Source organism: Labeo rohita, chromosome 16, assembly GCF_022985175.1.
Source record: "Labeo rohita strain BAU-BD-2019 chromosome 16, IGBB_LRoh.1.0, whole genome shotgun sequence".
NCBI lineage: Eukaryota > Metazoa > Chordata > Actinopteri > Cypriniformes > Cyprinidae > Labeo > Labeo rohita.
This window is the reverse complement of record NC_066884.1, coordinates 8,915,777-8,935,118: the sequence shown is the minus strand read 5'-3', so window position 1 is coordinate 8,935,118 and position 19,342 is coordinate 8,915,777. Positions and strand designations below refer to the sequence as shown.

Sequence of the window (19,342 nt, the reverse complement as noted above, 5' to 3'; positions counted from 1 at the left end):
TGGCACACTATAAATAATGAATGGAAGATGTTTAATATTATGTCCAATCATTTCCTGTATCATACCGTGAATAAAACAGCTTGTGAATAGTCGCTTAATGTTACATACTTTAGAAAAGACAACAGTATAACTTATGTTAATGACTTGGAGCCCACTTTAGCCTTTAGAACGTTTTATTGTTGTAATTAAATGCACACAAGGAATGAAAGGTTGGACAGTTTTTGAGTAGGTGGTGGAATTTTCATAAAGAAAACTGTAGAATTCAATGAATTGTTTCATATGAATACAGCGATCCATCGCGCCACATTAATGAGCTTGAAAAATGCATTATTGTAAGACATGTAATTTGAGACTTTGAAAGCTGAGACTTGTTTTATTTTAAAAGTACCAAAAGCACAAAGGTTGCTATTGGACGGCTGGCGCATTACAAATAACGAATGCAATCGAAGACATGAAATATTATTTCCAAGCATAGCTACTGTCCCCACGAGTATGACACATGGTGATTTCTGCTAATAATCCCACATATGTTTGTCGTATAAAAAAGGGTTAAATAAGAGAGCTACGGCGTCCCCCGAAGGAATGTTGATTGTGTGTGTGTGATTTTAAATTCTCAAAACAGTTTGACTTTATGCCCAAAATATTTCAACTTTATTCTCAAAATATTTCGACTTTATTCTCGAAATGTTTTTGACTTTGTTGTCAAAATATTTTGACTTTATTCTTGTAGTATTTAAACTTTATTCTCATAATATTTCGACTCTATTCTTGTAGTATTTCGACTTCATTCTTGAAATATTATGACTATTTGCGATTTTTTTTTTTTTAACGTGGCACTAAAATGCTGTTATAATATATATATATATATATATATATATATATATATATATATATATATATATATATATATATATAGTAATTTGGAACGTTAAAAATACTTTTTTACTTAAATATACTGCAAGTACATTTAATAATAATATTTGTTATACTGAATTTGTTCATTTTAAAAATTTTAATTGATATATTATAGATGATTTTTATTACTGTATCACAGCAATGACAGGTTTTTTTCTTTTAAGTTTATATATTTATGCTTTTACTTTTCATATATTCATATTTCAGTATCGGTACTTTGGGAGGGAGTGCTAATTTGGGAGGTCACTAACATAATGCTGCAATGCAACTAATGTTATCATCTTTAAAGTAGACCTTTTGCAACATATCATTTCTTTTTTTTTCTTTTGATTTTGGGGTGAAATATGAACCGGATGCTGTGTTTCTGTGAGTGGTTGTGTTTGTAAGATGCATACTGTATACGTCTGAATCTCTGGGGGTGGGGGGGTCTCTTTTTAATATTGAAATCAATTATTTATTAGTGAAATTTCTAACAATTTGTATGAAACTTGGGATATAGATAAGTTAAAGTGGAGATGTGGTCATACATTTTAATTTACAAGAAAAGCTTTGACTAACTTACACCGTAATAATATGATTCTATTGATTGAGATACTGACAGACGTTAGGCGGAAAGATGGGTGGCGAAAGGGAGAGAAAGGGAGCCATTCTCATTCCAGGCCTGCCTTAAACAAACAAACAATGTTCCCTGGCACATGCTGTGATGTCATATCTGTTCAGGTTCATTTCTACAGCACCTGTACGCCAGGTACATTTTTAACTACGCCGTCAGTACGAATCACCCAAAGTCATTGTTAAATGCGGATTTGGAGTTTGATGGCGAAAAGTGATGGATAGGGCTGATTTTTATTACTAGATGTGTATATTTTCTTATTTTCCTGTATTAAAATGTTTTTGTTGTAGAGCCATAAGCAGTTTACAGGTTTCTCTGAGATTGTTGACCGTTAGTCGTTTGTTACTGTATATTTGGGCCCTGTTCGTAAGTGTTTATGATAAAACATTAGTATAACCAATCTAGCCCTGCAGAAGCCACACTAATGTGAGCATTGGTTTGGCCTATTCTTCATATAGCCATATCAGTCAACCAGTTTTGTGGTTATCTTTCAGGACTAATGCACAGTTGTGAGAACTGAAATCGAAATATTAAAATGCACTGAGAGACTTCTTTAGTTTCATTAGACAGAGATTTAAATCGCTTCATTTACATTTTCTACACGAGTTTGTCTGAATGTGCATTCCACTGATGTTTTTTTTTTTTGCATTTTAAATTATGGTTTGATAAGAAAATATACCAAAATTGTCCCCGTTTTCAATGCAACAAGTCTTAGGTGGTTTTTGCTGCACTTTAAATATTATTTGAAACATGATGCTTTAAACTTTAAGGAGTTTGATATCATTACAGATTCTTTTGATTTTTGCAAAAACAACAATAGTCCCTTTTGGAAACCAGTTTCCAGCAGTAATGAGCAAAATGCACACGACTCAGTTATTAGCCATGTTTTACGAATGTAAATATTAGTTAATAATGTTGATGAGATCTGGTGTTTAATTAATTAATTTCATAAAATACACACTTGAAACCATGTAGTACCATTGGTCAAAACAATTTTACTACTTTTTTTTTATGTATGTATGTGCATTTTACAGAGGGTTTGTGATTGTGGCATTGACATGGCTGAACTCTCATAAGACCAACTGATCTTATAGACTGTGCAGCTGTTGTGTCTAGAGCAAGGATGCTCAAAATTGTTTAAACATGAGAGAAATGGCAAAAAGCAATCAATTTCATCATGACGTTGTGATGTATGGCCAGTTATCGCACAAGAACAAATGTACAGCTAGCAGCTGGGAATAGGCCGGAATTATTTATGAGTGGTTAAAACTCTTTCACTTTTTTCACCATCGTGTTTTTAGTGTCAGATAATGTGATTACGCATTAACCACATGAGAACAGGCTGCTGAGAGAAGACAATGATTTATAATCATTTCCATGACCATACTGAAAAGCAAGCATCATTTACTTGATGGCAGGGGTTGCTGCCACATACAATGGCAGCCGTTTTATTGTACGGAGTGAAATAGCACCAAGCTCCATTGTGTTGATTTTACTGCTCTCTCTTTCTCTTCCCAGAGGAGCACATTCCTAGACGTGATCGATGCGTGCGGTATTGAAGTGAAATACTGCTCTCGACTTGCTGTATCTTACTGCTGCTGAAGTAGAAATGGGGTGGAGGATGTTTAAAGTGATGTGAAATGCCTGAATGTTGCACTGTTTCTTAAGATGGGGAGGGGGCAGAGAGAGACTGGGTGTAAATATTGTTTTGTCTTTTTTTTTGGGGGGGGGGGCCTGCTCTGCCCTCTTCTCGGTCTTTCCCAAATACACTACACAGTGTAACCGGACAGTAGAGGATGTAACTAATGCTCTGTTCTATTTTTAACACAGGAAAAAAAAACTTTGTACTAATTCGCAAATAAAAAGGCTTTCATACAAAATGTTTGTTTTTCTTTGTTCGCATCTGGTATTAAAGTCATGTTCTGGGTTAAATGGAGCAATCTCTATCAACAGCATTTATAGCTTGCTGAATAATTTAGAATGCATTGACAATACTTCTATTTGGTTCATAGGAGTGTCACGATATACACTGTAAAAAAACAATTTGTTGAGTCAACTTAAAATAATTTGTAACCTGGCTGCCTTAAAATTTTAAGTTCAGTCAACTCAAAAGTTTATTCAACCTGAAATGTTAAATTATACTAAGTGACAACTTAGATATTTGAGTTGAATCAGCAGCTGGGTTACTTACCCATCTATTAAGTTTAGCAAACACAAATATCTAAGTTGTTAGTACAACTTAACGTTTCAAGTTGACTAAACTTATTTTAGTTGACTGAACTTAAAATTTTAAGGCAGCAGGGTAACAAATTATTTTAAGCTGACTCAACAAATTGTGTTTTTTATTTTTTACAGTGTAGAGGGACCACGATTTGGTCAGTTACCTAGATGCATGCACACATACATCACAGAGATGTCTATTTGACAAGGTTCTTGCTGTCGAAATCCTGGTTCAGTTTGGCCAACCACAAACGCCTTTTGTTCCTCAGTTTTTTGCACTCTGCTCCTCGATTTGTTGTAACTTTTGGCAGACTATAGTACTTCATATGTTTTTTTTCCTGGTCCGACCGATTAGTACAGCCCAAAACATGACAATAATTGACCGTTTTCAACAGCAGTAATTAGCAAAATATGCGAGTTTCCTTCGGTTCAGTGGCATTGTTTACATTCAGTGCCGCCAAATGACCGTAGTAGGCTTTCGATAATATGTGCTATAATAAACCAGCGCCATTTTGGAGTATTAAACTATCACGTGTGATTTGGAGGGCTCCCTCGCGTAGAAAGTCCACAAATAACTCATACGCTGTCACTGTAGCTGAAGAGAATGCAGAAAGAAATGTTTTGTTTTATGAAAGATGATGAGAACCAGCACATGATTACAACAGGATATGGTTTATCTGTGTTCTTCAAGCCATCTCAGGTATTTTCATAAGGATAATGTATGTTTATACTGCAATGCTAATTATCACTGTATAAAATACAGCAAAATAAGAATCAGTTTATAGAAGGAAGTTATTTAAAAAACACTCAATCAAGTGTAATTGTTCCTTTTGTATGCAATGGTGTGATTCATTGGTCAAGGAATTATTTCAAAATATAGATATCACAATAGAGGGGGTTGCACTTGTGTCACGATTTGGTCAGTTACCCGGATGCGCGACCATATTGGCAATACTCGGATGTAAACAACAGCATGGATTGCATGGTTAATGTACAACTGAATACATTGTTCTGCTAATTTATGCTGCCTAAACCACTGGGAAAAAAACGTGTGGAAGCTGCTAAATCATATAGAGAATAACTTAGTAAGCAGGAAAGGGCGCAATCTTTTGACAAACTAAGGTTAATAGGTTGGAAAGTTACATACAGTCATGTGAAAAGTTAGGACACACTATTGAATTTCATGGTTTTCTGTATCAGGACATAATAAAAAAAAATATCTGGTCCTTGGCAGGTCTTAAAATTTTGAAAATAAATCCTCATAAAAAAAAAAAATACAGCCAAGAGGGAAAGGCCATGTGTGACAAACTTAGGACATCCTATGAGTCAATTGCTTGTAGATCCACTTTCAGGATTCTTGCCCTGGAAATCCTGGTTCAGTTTAGCCAACCACAAACACCTTTTGTTCCTCAGACAGTTTGTTGCACTCTTTTCCTTAGTACGTTTTTCCTGGTCCGACTGATTAGTACAGCCCAAAACATGACAATAATTGACCATTTTCAGCAGCAATAATCAGCAAAATATGCGAGTTTTGTTCAGTTCAGTGGTATTGTTTACGCTCATTTATAACACATTTTAATGTGTGATGTGCAGCAGGCTGGGGAAAAATATGTAAATGCCACTATAAAATAAATTAACTTTCAAACATTTTTGAATAGCCATTAATAGAGAAATTTGCTCCTTGCAGGCAGATGGTGTAGTTACAACATCTACCACAAGGGGGTAATGAGCCCATGCTAATCAACAAAACCTTGACTTTTCATGTTTTTGCTATTTACAAAAACAACCAAATGACACCAATATATTGACATTTGTTAAGATTTATTTACACAGTTCAAAGAATGACAAGTTAGAATCAACTCATAAAAATGCTATGATTTCTGAAGTGATTCAGAAATTTGAGTGTTTTAAGTATAACGAATACATCGAGTCATATTTTAATCACCAGCTTCAATTTGTCCCTACGTATACGTTGCAGATCACTGTAGCTCAAAGACGGGTGCAGTGACTAATAATATACAACCCACAGTGCAAGCAGCATGTGTACAAAGATCGAACAAACAGTCGCTCAATCAAACTGTTAATATGTGTTCTGATAATGACGACAGTAGCTTGAATGTCAGTTGTCTATCACACTCTTTCCATTCTCAATGTTTACATTTTTGGTGTAGAGGCAGATGCCCACTGCAGAGGAACCAACACTTAGGCACCTTACAGGCAATCACAAACACCATGGCATTAGGAGTGCATGCTAGGAGACAAGACTGGATTTACGGAATGTAACCTGAAACACCAGGATCAGTGCTGGAAAAGTGCCAACTGAAAAGACTTTCCAGGACACAAGCGGACAGACATACACACAGTGATGAGGTCCAGGAGGCATGAGCACGAACAAGATGTTACACGGGGTCAGAAACGGTTCATAAGAGGACTGCCTGTGGAGAAGAAGAAAAAAGAAGGAAATCTGTTATGTTGTTTCAGCTTTTGTTGAGTGTCCAGAGAGGATCCAAACTACTGAGCGGATCATCGCCCTCTGGTGGTCCCTGCAGGCCTTTGCCTTCTTGTGGCTGAAGGAAGCTTTGCTTGCTAATCCGCTGCTTGCCACGATGGGCACTGTCCAGAGTAAAGGCTTCAGGTGTGAGTGAAGCAAGCAGGTCTAAAGATGAGGAGGTGGGCGGAGAAGGAGCCCGAGGCGCTGCTTCAATGGACTGGTGGTGATTTGAGATGGGAGATGTAGGAGTGGACCCAGTGAATCCATTCCCTTGGCCGCTAGGAGGCGAAGGTGACTGCGTCTTGCCTGGAGAAGAGGCGCAAGAGAGAGGGGGACTGATGGAATCGGGTATAGCTTCATAACAAAGCGGGTCCTGAGAAGGCTGAAGTGACATATCTGTAGGATCTGGTTCCGCAGTGCTTGGTGGCTCCGAAATAGAGGGCATCTGGTCTTGGCCGGGCTCTTGTTCATGGTCAACACTGGGTGGTCGAATGCTAAGTTTGGCCACGGTGGCCTGTATGGAACTAATAGGCATGTCTCCTCCCAGAACAATGTCCTGAGATTCCTGTCGCGAGTATGACTAGAAAGACATACAAAATATTAGATAATAACACTGCTGTTTGGTTTACAAAAAGACGAGTGAGTAAGAAATATAAGTGGTTACCTTCAATGCAATGTTATTTGGGGTCCTGGTGCAGGGGGATGTAATAATGCCGTGACGTTGCAGAACCTGCTCTGTATGCTTAAGAACGGCCTCATAGCAAAATTTGAGGTGAAGCTGTGGAGGTTTTTTTTTTAACAAAGTACCATTAAATTCCATCAACTGAACACTCTAGGCAAAATCTCAAACCTCATTGGAATTGCACCATTACCTTTTCTTGCAGCATGTTCTTCCTTTGCTGCCTCATCTTCCTCACTAGCTGGATCAGGTCAGGTATTCCATTGCCAGCCTCAATTTCTTGCAACGCTGCATAGAGCAGACAGAAGGCGCCAGTACGGCCAACACCAGAGCTATGAGAAATAGAAACAAAAAAGTGAATGTACTTGTTCTTTTTTACAGGATCAGGAACGGTCCTTGAGCCAGGATTCAAACTCTGGACGCCTGTAGTGCAACAGTGCTATATTTCGGTGCGCTGCCCACAAGGCTATTAGCACCAACATGTCCTTTATGTGGTTAAGTATGGTACCTGCAGTGCACTACGACTGGAGTGTGTAGTGGGCGCTGAAGCAGGTAATGTCCGTGAACTTCTTGAATGAAACGGATAAGGTTGCTTTTACTCTCTGGAAGGCCCCTTTTCAGAAAAAAATAAAAACAAAAACTATTAGTGTGTGAAAAGGTTGCAGTTTGTTGCAACAGATTGACTGTTTAAGAATCAGTCCTTACAGTTCAGGCCATGAAGTAAACTGAAGGTGTACAACGGTCCGTTTCAAACTTTGGTCCCGATACTGCAGTCCTATCATGCGCTCTATATGGGTAGGAGTGCTTTTCTGAGTGGTCAGGGTAAGGGTGATTGGCCCCTGAGCAAGTTGTTGGCCTCTCTCTGATGGAAAGTATCTCAACACCTTTTGCTGAAAATAAAATGAAACACAATGTAAATCATTGAAATAATGTCAAAAGCCAGTCAGATTCTAGAACGGGGTGGTGAATTGCAGTTCTGGAGAGCCGCAGTCCTCCAGAGTTCTGCTTCAACCCTAATAAAACTTAATTGCCTGTAGCTCTCTAGTAACCCTTGATTAGCTTGTTTAGGTGTGTTTGATTAGGGTTAAAGCATAACTCTGAAGGGCTGTGGCTCTCCAGAACTGATGTTGACCAACCCTGTTCTAGAACTTCTCGGAAAAACTCATGCCAAAAGATAATTACCTTCTCCAGTTCTTGCTCAGAGACTAACATGACGATTACAGAAACTTTCTGCTCGTAAACCATAAGCCAGAAGTCGGCTGCGGTGCCAGTGAGGGGAGCCTGTGTTGCAATGAGCCGAGGGCAGTATGGAGACAGGTCCTCAATGAAACTGCCATTAATGTAATCATCTTTACCGGAGTGCAAGACAACACGATTGCAGTCGTAAGGCATCACATCCTGATGGCGGTTCTTCATGGTGTAGCAACGAGCAATAGCGATAGAGAGTTGGCGAGTATCCTTCTCCTGCTGCTCTTGCAGTTCTTTCCATTGAGCATCAAGTTTCGACAGACCTCCCTCCCCTGTTGGGCGCTCCAAGGATTGGACTGTTGATCTAAACCGTTCTAGCTGTGCACTGAGTTTCGAGACCCTCTCTGGTGCTTGGTAAGGGTCACCCTGAATAAGTCTCACGCCCTCTGCTTTTTTTCTGTGATGTTCCTCCTGAGGGTCAGCTTTTGTGGGTAGTAAGACATTGGCGGTGTCCTTGGTGCCTCCATGCTGGCTCTCTGGGCTTGAGGAAAGCAAGTCATCAGTACTAGAGTTTTGTCGCTGAAACAAAGTGGAGTCAGATGGAGTCATGGGACCAGTGGGTGTTGGAGCCTGAACTGAGGACTGCGGCAATGTTGCTCCTCCAACTGGGGTAAGAGCAGGAGATGGTCGCTGGGTGACCATACCAAGGGAGGGAGGACCAGGAGAGGGAGAAGGTGATGGGGCAGGAGAAGGTAGCACATGAGGCTGTGGTGCCCCTGGTGCTCCTGAGGATGGAGGTATCATGCTTTGAGGCCCTGGGGGAGCAGCAGCTACAGGATGCTGCATTGGTCCAGGAGCAATGTTCCCACCTTGCGGAACAGCATAAGACATTGGGCCTCCTGGGGGTAGCTGTTGTGGAGCTAAAGGCTGTGAAGTGGGTGGCTGGGACTGAGGCTGCAAAGGTGCCACAGACTGGTTGGACACCATAGGAACACCTCCTGGAAAACTTAACGGTGCAGAGCTAGGAGGAATGCTTGGCTGAGGTTTGTAGATATTGTGAGGGAGTACTGGAGGACAGGACTGGGGAGGGATTTGAGGATGAGGGTGGTTTAGATGCTGTGAGGGAGTGCTGGGGTGCATTTGTATCTGTGATGAGAGAGGGCCATGGGGTACCTGAGGTTGAACGGGAACAGTAGCCCTAAGAGGGACTGCTGGGTATCCCGGCTGTTGGTTGGGTTGATGAGTAGGGATTATCTGTGACTGGGGGCAATGAGAGAGTGGTTGGGAGACTGGGGGCATCTGTTGATGAGAAGAAGGAGACATGTGAGTGGATGGTGTAAGCATTTGTGGCTGTTGGGGAGGAGGCATCTGTTTTGAGGCAGGAGGTATCTGCATATGGGGTGCAGGGCCTAAATGATGAGAGGATGGTGGCATCTGGGGGTGAGGAGCACGGGGTAATTGATTGATGGAAGGTGTTTGGGGCTGTGAAGCAGGGGGAATCTGTTGATTGACATGTGCCAAGTGTGGCATTGACACAGAGGGGACTGGCTGGGAGGAAGGGGGAATTTGTTGATTAATATGGGCTAAGTGTGGCATTGACATGGAGGGCACTGGCTGGGAGGATGGAGGCATTTGTTGATTAACATGAGCCAAGTGTGGCATTGACACAGGAGGCACTGGCTGGGAGGATGGTGGCATCTGTGGGGGTATGCCTGGATGGGGCATCTGGCCTGGATGTACAGTGTTAACTTGTGGAGTTTGGGACTTCGGAACAAATGAGACAGGGGGGTAACCCTGGTGGGGCTGCATGTGGGTAGCTGGAGTTCCAAACTGTCCTTGGATTTGAGGTTGATGAAAGTTTGGTGGTCCTGGTTGTCTTACTTGGGCTATGTACTGTGGAAACTGAGACTGAGTGTGCTGTGGAGGCTGTGGACCAGGCAAAGGTCTTGGCATTTGCTGTTGAGTTGGAACAGCTGGGTAGAATGGCTGTGGTTGACTTTGACCACCCTGTTGAGCAAATACCTGCTGAGGTTGAGGCTGTGGATGAGGGGCTGGCATTGCCTGTGGAGGCTGGCTTATGGGAGCAACAGGTTGTTGCATGTACTGGACATGGGGTGTCATCTGAGGTGGAGCTGCATACACTGATGACAGTGGTGGCATCGGTTGGTGTTGGCCAGGAGGAGGCATACCTGCCTGGGCAGATGCAGGACTGTAGCTAGGAATAGGTGTCTGTACACTATCCACTGTAGTGGTGGAAGGTCGGACTGGAGTGACTGGTGGGCCGGGTTGGTTCTGTGAAGATGGGGGGCAGTACCCAGACACAGATGGTGGTGGAAGGACCTGAGGGTTGGGCAGCTGTGGGAACTGTTGCTGTGCCAGAGGAGGCTGGGGAAGATTATGACTGAAACTCTGAGAAAGGGGTGGTGTTGGAAAACAGGAGATCTGAGCAAGAACTTCAGGAGGCGGCAAGTTTGGAGGAAATCTAGGTTGCGTGTAGAGTAAAGAAGAGTTTGCTCCAGGCCAGCGCAGAATAGAGCTAGCAGCGGCTCCGGAAAGTGCACCGGGATGACCAGACGGTGGTATGGTAAGTTCAGGAGGCAGGCTGCGTAGCTCTTCTGGGAGATCTCTACCAAGGGCTAGGATAGCAGCATTCAGCTCTGCCAGTTCAGGGTCATCTAAGCTGGCAGGATCCAAACTTTGGCCTTTCTTCGGGGGTGGCTTTGGGGCAGTGGGTCTTTGGGGTGCCTTTTTTTTGAGCTCTCTGTCAAATATTAAGCAGAGTCAAACAAGTAAGAAACACACTATGCCTGACCAAGAGTTTTGAGATTCTGTGCAAAGAATTATCAAACTCATAATTACTTTTCCATTATGGCTTGTCTCTCTTCTTTTCGAGCCTTGCAGACAGTCTTGGCTTTCTCCAACAGGCGAGAGGCCTTTGTTTCCAGATCTTCATAAAACTCTTTGCCTTCCTGAGATTTCTTCATTAGATCCTCATAGGCCTCATAGGAGGCCACAAGCATCTGTACAGTGCTGTTCCATCTAAAAAGTAAATGGGTATACTGATGATGCTACACTTGCAAAAATGTATGCATATTTGTCACATAAATGTTATTCCTTTGAGTCATACTTATGTTCAGTTTCTGCCAGGCCCTTGCGCACAGTGGCATACTGTACATTAGCTTCTGTCAGTGCCTTCAGGATATTCTCTTGAGCTGTCAGGTTTTGATCAAGGTATAATTTCACCTGCCCATACTTCCTAAGCTGTTCCTCAAACACTTTCTATGAGGGAAAAGAATGTGAAGATAAAACTAAAATGCAGTGACAGATTTCTAATACAATCTCTTTAAAAAATAAGTGGCAGAGTCATGTAAAGCCCATACCTTCATGTCAGCACGGTTAGTTGTAACCAGAGAAGCAGTGATGTCATCTTGCTGAATGAGGTCTCTAAGCTGCTTTTCCAGGGAGCTTCGTTGCTCCCGCATTTCTTGCACTTTACCCAAAATTCTCTTCATAGTCTGAAGACATGCCATCTCATCTGAAAAAGTCGAAAATTATAATTCTCATAAACATAACATGATCTTTCACGTGAATTATATAAGTTATAAAACACCCACCCTCACTAAGTTGAGGTCTTGGCAATGCCTCTCTAAGGGTGTCTAGTGGTCCACCAAGGAGTCTCAGATTGCTGATGTGCAGATTCATGGCCCGATGAAGTTCCGTGTTGGTGAAGCTGGCTTTCTCATGTGCTTCCAAATACTTTTCCAGGTCTCTCCGCAGCTCGGCCAGGGCTGGGGGCCGTTCTGGTAAAGCCTGCTTCCCAGCAGCCTCTTCTAAACTTCGCTCTTCTGAATCATCCTCATCCAAAACATCTCGAATCTCCCGCAGAGAGGCTTCTACATCGGTGAACACACCTGAGAGGACTAAGAGGGGAGAAAGAGGAGGAGTTGGATAAGAATTAAGACTTTTCTTATGTTTAACTGTACTTTTTTTAAAGAGCTATTAAATAGCTTGAATTGAGAAGCACAACTTGATTTAAAAAGTAAACCTGAAGTAACATGAAAAGGACTTTTGAAGTGACGCCACTAACCCTGCATTGACTGAATTAGGTTTTTTACAGTATCAGGTCTCACACTCAACGCAGCACATTTTTCCATCAGCACAGTAGGAAGGGTATTATACATCTCCATATTGTCTACTGACTCTGGGTCCAGACCGAGAGAGTCCATGAACTGTCTGTGGGAATATGACAACTGAGACATTTAGATGCATACGTTTGTGTTTGTATGAAATTTCTTTAAGATGTTCATACTCACTCTAATGTCTCATTCCTGCTGTCTATTTTTGACATGACAATCCTTAGCAGCTTGGCCTTCTCTTCACTGTAAATTTGACAGAAAGAGTTTTTAATAGATAGATAGACAGATAGATAGATATAGACACTACCAGTCAAATGTTTTGGAACAGTAAGATTTTTAATGTTTTTTTAAAAGTCTCTTCTGCTCACCAAGCCTGCGTTTATTTCAGCCAAAGTACAGAAAAAACAGTAAAATTCTGAAATATTTTTACTATTTAAATTAACAGTTTTTTATTTGAATATATTTAAAAATTTATATATTCCTGTGATTTTAAAGCTGAATTTTTAGCATCATTACTCCAGTTACATGATCCTTCAGAAGTCATTCTAATATTCTGATTTGCTGCAGGCTTGGTGAGTAGAAGAGACTTCAAAATTTTCAAAATTTACTGTTCAAAAACTTTTGACTGGTAGTGTAGATAAAGATGCTACTTAGTCAAACCTGTAAAGAGAGGAGGCCTCATGGGCAGACATGGGCACCAGCTTTGCAAAAATGTCTGGGCCAGTGACACTGGGGTCTGTTGGGTTTACAGGCAACGCTTTCACCAGTGGCGCCCCTGTAATGGAGGAAGGAAAGCATCGATTCTTAGGACAGTTTTAAATCTTTCCACTCGTTTTTTTCCTCCAGCAAAGCTAATGGAAGCATGCACTTCTTCCCATGCCATATAATCAGTGAATGATACCCATGCAGTTACAGAGCGCTACAACATATGTTGGCCAAAATACCTTTCACAGAGGTCAGTGTCTCCAGAGATGGCACAGATTCATGGTAAATGAAGTCATTGTCTTTTTTGGCAGAATTAAATCTAAAATGAAAAGTGGCAAATGAGCTTCTAGCAACTTTTTATACAAAATACATTGCATTTTGGTAAGTTAAGTGTAATCATCATATCTCCTCACTTTCCCCCAATGATATCCATGGTAAATCTAAGGGCTTCCTGTACACTGTCTGGCTGACCCTTAGCCATCTTAATTGCCTCATTGAGTTTGTCTAGTGAGCTTTGAAGGTAGGCAACCTGTTGAAAAATAAAGTATTAGATTAGCTTTTTCATTCTGAGTTCATTTCAAACTTATTTTAAAATAATCCTCTTCCTCTTTCTATACAATAGTTTTTTTATAATGGTTTCAGCAGAAGTTGGAAATAAGCTACAAGAAACATTAGTCACACTGTTCTTCCAAAAAAAAAAAAAAAAAATTAAATGAGGTTGAAACTAGTTCTCCATGCCAAAGAGCACAGATGGCCACTAACTGAAATTGAAGACAGAAAAACAGGCATGTTGTACCCTCTCTCCATACTTCTGCTGCTCTTCGGCTTGTTTCCCCATGTGCAACTGTTGAGAGAACAAGGATTTGCATGACTTGCTTAGAAACATGCAAGAAAAATCACATCTGACCATCCTGTAGGTAATCCAACCTCAGTCTGAAAAGAAGACTTACATGAGCAATTGCAGCAAAGTAGTAAATCTTCATTTGCACTAATTTCTTCCAGTCTTTCTGTATCTTTCCTAACATCGAAGCTGTTTCTGAGTTCTCCAGAGCTCTGCATGCCTCCTTGTAATAGTCCACCACCTGAAGACAAAAAGATTTTGTATCAAAACTTCATACAGCAAGCAAAGGGGATATATACACTACCAGTCAAACATTTTTGAACAGTAAGATTTTTAATGTTTCTGAAAAAAAAATTGAAATATTTTAGAAAAATTTAGTATTTAAAATAACTGTTTTCTATTTGAATATATTTAAAAATGTAATATATTCCGGTGATTTCAAAGCAGAATTTTTAGCATCATTACTTCACTGTCACATGATCCTTCAGAAATCATTCTAATATTCTGATTTGCTGCTCCAATAACATTTATTATTATTATTATTATTATTATTTTTATGTTGAAAAGAGCTGATTAGATGAATAGAAAGTTCAGAAGAACAGCATTTATCTGAAATCTACTGTAACATTATAAATGTCTTTATCATCACTTTTTCAATTTAAAGCATCCTTGCTAAATAAAATTATTAATTTCTATAATTTCTTTCCCCAAAAAAATACACATAAAAGCTTTTACTCCAAGCTTTTGAATGGTATAATGTATAATTTAAAAAAAGCTTTTTATTTCAGATAAATGCTGATCTTTGGGGGAAAAATATACTCAACTGTTTTAAATACTGATATTAAAAATAATTTTTAAAAAAGTTTCTTGAACAGCAAATCAGCATATTAGAATGATTTCTAAATGACCATGTGATGCTGGAAATTTAGCTTTGATCACAGGAATAAATTACATTTTAAAACATATTCAAACAAAAAGCAGTTGTTTTAAATAGTAAAAAATATCTCAACATTTTACAGTTTTTTGTACTTTGGATAAAATAAAAAAAAATAAAGAAAAAATCTTCAAAACAACAAAAAATCTTGAAAAAACATTCAAAACATGACTGGTAGTGTATATATCCATGAAAATGCTCAAATTTAGTAACAAACTGTGATCTTAAAATGATATTTCATTCCAAGGTACTAAATGGTAGAAAAAATAAGGAGGCACCTGGGCGCTTATCCGAGCAACGAGAAAGCTCTTCCTGTTGTCCAACATAGATTTCTCCAACAGGCACTCTTGGGCCTGACCCTGAAAAGTGCAATTGGTACTTTTAGCTCTAATCTACAGCATTGCAAAAATATGTATATAAGCATCCTTATGATAGCAGATGAGTGAAACTAACAAGAGGTCATACCAGCATGAGGTTGATGTTGAGATTGAGAATCTGGTGACTCATGTCCACACTAAAGTTGTGGCTGAAGTGATCTCTCAAGTAGGTGAATGCTCCAGCCGAGCACTGGAAGTGTGTGCAAGATACTTTCATTCCCTAACAGTGAGGGGAAAAGTGAGAGTTAGGATGCAAGAAAAAAAAAAATAATTTAGTTGCAAATTGCTGTAATTAATTATGAGTTCCAGACCAGTAAAAACATTTTGACTTTTTTGAAATCTGACTTTTCCCACTTAGTCACAACCTCACATGGCAAACCCACGAACTGCTGACCATCTGTTCGATGCATATTGCTCACAAAACTCTGATGCATCTTCTCAATCTGGTGTCATGTAAAATGGTTGCGGTAGCTGAATGAGTAATTCCGACATGATGTGCACGCTGCATTAAATCACATGATATTTAAATTGGTGCATGTATGCTGTGTCTTCTCTAATTCAGCTCACCTCTTCAGACACCCTGTTGTCCATAGCTCCCAACATTGAATGCAGAGCTCCTACAACACAGAAAACATGACTTGAATCAGGAAACAAGCCTTGTTTTGAACAATACCCTTCTCTCAGCAACACAGCAGTTATTTTAATCGCAGACAATGCAGTCATTGACTAGAAAAATAATAGGTATCAGTCTAGTACTAACTCACCCAAATTATAAAGGATGCAGGCCTGCTCATAGCAGATGTCCTCGTGGGTCACTGTCTTCCCCGAAAATATCTCTGTCCTATAAAACAAGAAAAGTGTAAGGGGAAGGCAGTATATGAGAGGGAAATATGATGGCTGGGTTGGTCCCCTCACCAGGAGATGGGAACAGCAGCTTCCTGCCCCAATCCTAAAGGCACACGACTTTGAAGATAGTGTAGTTGTCCGAAATACTTCCTTAAGGTACTGCAGCCCTCAAAGTCTCGTGTGACATTCACAGCACTCTAGAAAGGCAAGACAATGCAGAAAATGTAGAAAATGCATGATCAGAGACTTCCCGTCTACTGGTTGCTTAACTGGTAGAGCTTGGTGATAGAAATGCTAAGGGTGATGTTCAGGAAAGACACATGATTAAAAGTATGCTTTGAATGCACTGTAAGCTTTACCTGTCTCAGTTGCTCCAGCTTCTTCAACTGCTCATTATAATTGTCAGGATCCTCACCGTAGTTCTTCAGTATGAACTGAGAAAAGGGAAAATGCAGACAGAGATTTATGCACAAAAGAAACAAAGCAGGAGAGTGTTCTGATCTTTTTGGCCACTAACAATACAAATTTACAATAGAAGACAAATATTAATAATTAAAAACAAATATTGTTTAAAAAAAAAAAAAACAAACAAAAACAAAGAATGATAAATTATCTTGCATTCTTCAAATTTCTCAGTTAAAAATCTAAATTCTTAATATTTTTGATTATATGTGACCCTGGACCATAAAAGCAGTCTTAAGTAGCACGGGTATATTTGTAGCAATACACCCAAAAACACATTATATGGGTCAAAATTTATCGATTTTTCTTTTATGACAAAAATCATTAGGATATTAAATAAAGATCATGTTCCATGAAGATATTTTGTAAATTTCCTACCGTAAATATATAAAAACTTAATTTTTGATTAGTAATATGCATTGCTAAGAACTTAATTTGGACAACTTTAGAGGTGATCTAGTATTTTGATTTTATTGCACCCTCAGATTCCAGATTTTCAAACAGTTTTATCTTAACAAACCATATATCAATGGAAAGCTAATTTATTCAGCTTATTATTGGCCCTTATGGCTGGTTTTGTTCTTATTTATTATATTTTTTAATGTCAATTATTTATTTTCCACTAACAAGAGCATTCAAAAGTAAAGATCAAATCATTTGACATTAAAGACTTTTACGATTGAACCTACAACAAAATTTAGAAAAAAGCATTTCCTCTTGAACCTCTGATTTACTAAATTATAACAGTTCTGTCAGTTTGTTTGCATGCAACGCTGTTGACACCATGCATGAACATAAACCACCACCTTTAACAGTCTGAACCTGCTATTCTTCCTTTGGCCTAGTTTGTTAGGAATGGATCCAATAACTAACATGACGTAAGCTGATAAAAAATCCTGGCCTGGCTGTGAGGAAGTGAAGGATAATGAAGCATAATTTTTGTTTAACACATTAATATAAATATTTAATTCACTACCACACAGTAATTTTTTATGTATCCTCATAAAATAGCTTTATCTGGTTAGTCAATGATCAAAAACTAACAGCTTCTAATATTTGATTAAATAAATGACAGACTATAAGGCTTAATTCACAACATCAGCAAAGTCTATCACAAAAAGATAAAGGTAATCATTTAAAAAATAGAAAAATAGAAATTATTCACCTTCTTGTCTCTCAAAACACATATGACGTCGTCAGTGGAACTTAAAATGAGTCATTTGTAACGGAATGTCTGTTGTTTTCGATACGATTGAGTGAACGGTGATCACAATCATCACTTGTGTAGTAAGATTTTTACTGAGTAATAGTTTTGATGTCTCTATACGGTTCTCACACAACGCTACAATGTGGCCCAAGAAGACTTTGAATATAGCACAATAGTAATTAGCCTATGCTTATGTTTTTATCATTTTAGAGTTTGACATCACCAGTCTCCATCCCCTTTCATTGCATGGAAAATTCAATGTTTCTATTATTTAAACCATCTTCTTGTATTCCGCAAAAGAAATAAAGACAAACGGATGTTGAATGACACCTTGCTAACGAAACAATAACCGGCATTTTTGTTTAATGACACATATGTTTTTGTTTAAACTGTTTCTTTAAGAAAACACAGAATTGCTCACAGAATAACTGAAAAACAAGGCCCTGGGCTAAACCTTGAGTTTTGGGTTAGATCACCTATACAAATCATGCTGTTTTGTTTGTTTCCACTGTGTATGGGAGCGATGACAGTAGTGTGTGTCTCGATCAGGCCTGTGTGGTCCCTCACCTGTTTGACAGTCGGGCTGAACTGAAACTCCCCTGCCTCCTTCAAATCCAGCCAGATCATCGGCATTCGCGGCACGGCTTCCATCTCAGCTGCCGATTTCGCTGAGCCGACTAAAGTAGAATAGTGTTATAGCGATCACGCACCTGGAAAGCTAGCCGCGGAAATATTATTTTCAATTTTACAGCTCTAAACGACTGTGTCATGTACCCATTTACACCCATAAAGGAAGCGATTGCAGCTTCCGGAAGTGACGTCATGAGACGTGAACTCTGATTCTGGGAAATGTGGTTCTGGAATTTTTGATGTTTAGTGAGGGCTTGTTTAAATATATGATTTAACCTCAGTATTGCGCTTTTCTTTGTCTGTGTACGTAAATCCAAATGTTTTTGTTGTTGTTTTATTATAAATGTCTTAGATGCGACCATGTTTTTCCCATTATCGTATCATAGTAGCCTATGTTCTGCATGAAAAACAATGTGGTTCTGTACTGTGCACTGTTGCATACTGATGTCTGTTATTCCATAAAAAGTGCTGCTACTAAAGCCTATTGCACGTGTAAAAACTGCAGAAAAATTCTAAATTATATATTATATATAAATTACTTTATTAAAGGATACTGTGTCAAAAATGAATGACAAAATACTGTATCTAGCCAAAAATTACATTCTTTTTTACATCTGTAGATGGCAAAATAATGTTTAGAAACCTTTTTTTTTACTGAATGTTTAGAAACGGAATTTTCATTCTTATGCTTTTGGCCCTTTTGTGGGACCATCAGTACCAATAATATAGGAAGGAAATGGAAATTGACAATTGTCTGAGCAACGTTTTATTCATTTTTTTGTGTGTGTTTTGTCTGAAACTCTACAGTGACATAAAATATCCTCTGTAAAGCACCTGAAACAGTGAATCAAAATGCTAATGCAAATTATTCTGCTTCTTCTGCCTGGTAAGAAAAAGTTGTTCTTGGGCCCTTTGTAAATTTTGTTTGATATAAAATGGAGACCAAATTGTGAGGCCACTAAATGTTGCTATGCTGTGTTCTTTTTATTTTCTAAACAAAACTTTAAGTAAAATGTAAAATGAAGTAAAAAAATTTTCAATATCTGGTTTATATAAAGCTGACATTCACATATTTGATAAGTGACACAAAAATAGCGC

At 39.1% G+C, this 19,342-nt stretch overlaps 1 protein-coding gene across 1 annotated transcript; it reads right to left on the bottom strand.

Annotated features, from left to right (window-relative positions):
• Nucleotides 1-5,550: 5,550 nt before the first annotated feature.
• On the bottom strand, nt 5,551-18,480 carry ptpn23a (protein tyrosine phosphatase, non-receptor type 23, a). Its single transcript, XM_051131622.1, has 24 exons — nt 18,182-18,480; nt 16,305-16,379; nt 16,015-16,142; nt 15,864-15,940; nt 15,667-15,716; nt 15,188-15,319; nt 15,001-15,081; nt 13,898-14,029; nt 13,744-13,791; nt 13,361-13,476; nt 13,187-13,266; nt 12,903-13,017; nt 12,420-12,485; nt 12,194-12,339; nt 11,721-12,026; nt 11,487-11,641; nt 11,234-11,385; nt 10,966-11,145; nt 8,101-10,867; nt 7,624-7,808; nt 7,427-7,531; nt 7,112-7,250; nt 6,904-7,017; nt 5,551-6,819 (listed from the first exon to the last, which is right to left on the bottom strand). The coding sequence occupies exons 1-24, from the start codon at nt 18,263-18,265 to the stop codon at nt 6,226-6,228; spliced, it is 6,027 nt and encodes a 2,008-aa protein (XP_050987579.1). The 5' UTR covers nt 18,266-18,480; the 3' UTR covers nt 5,551-6,225.
• Between the last annotated feature and the right edge of the window lie 862 nt (nt 18,481-19,342).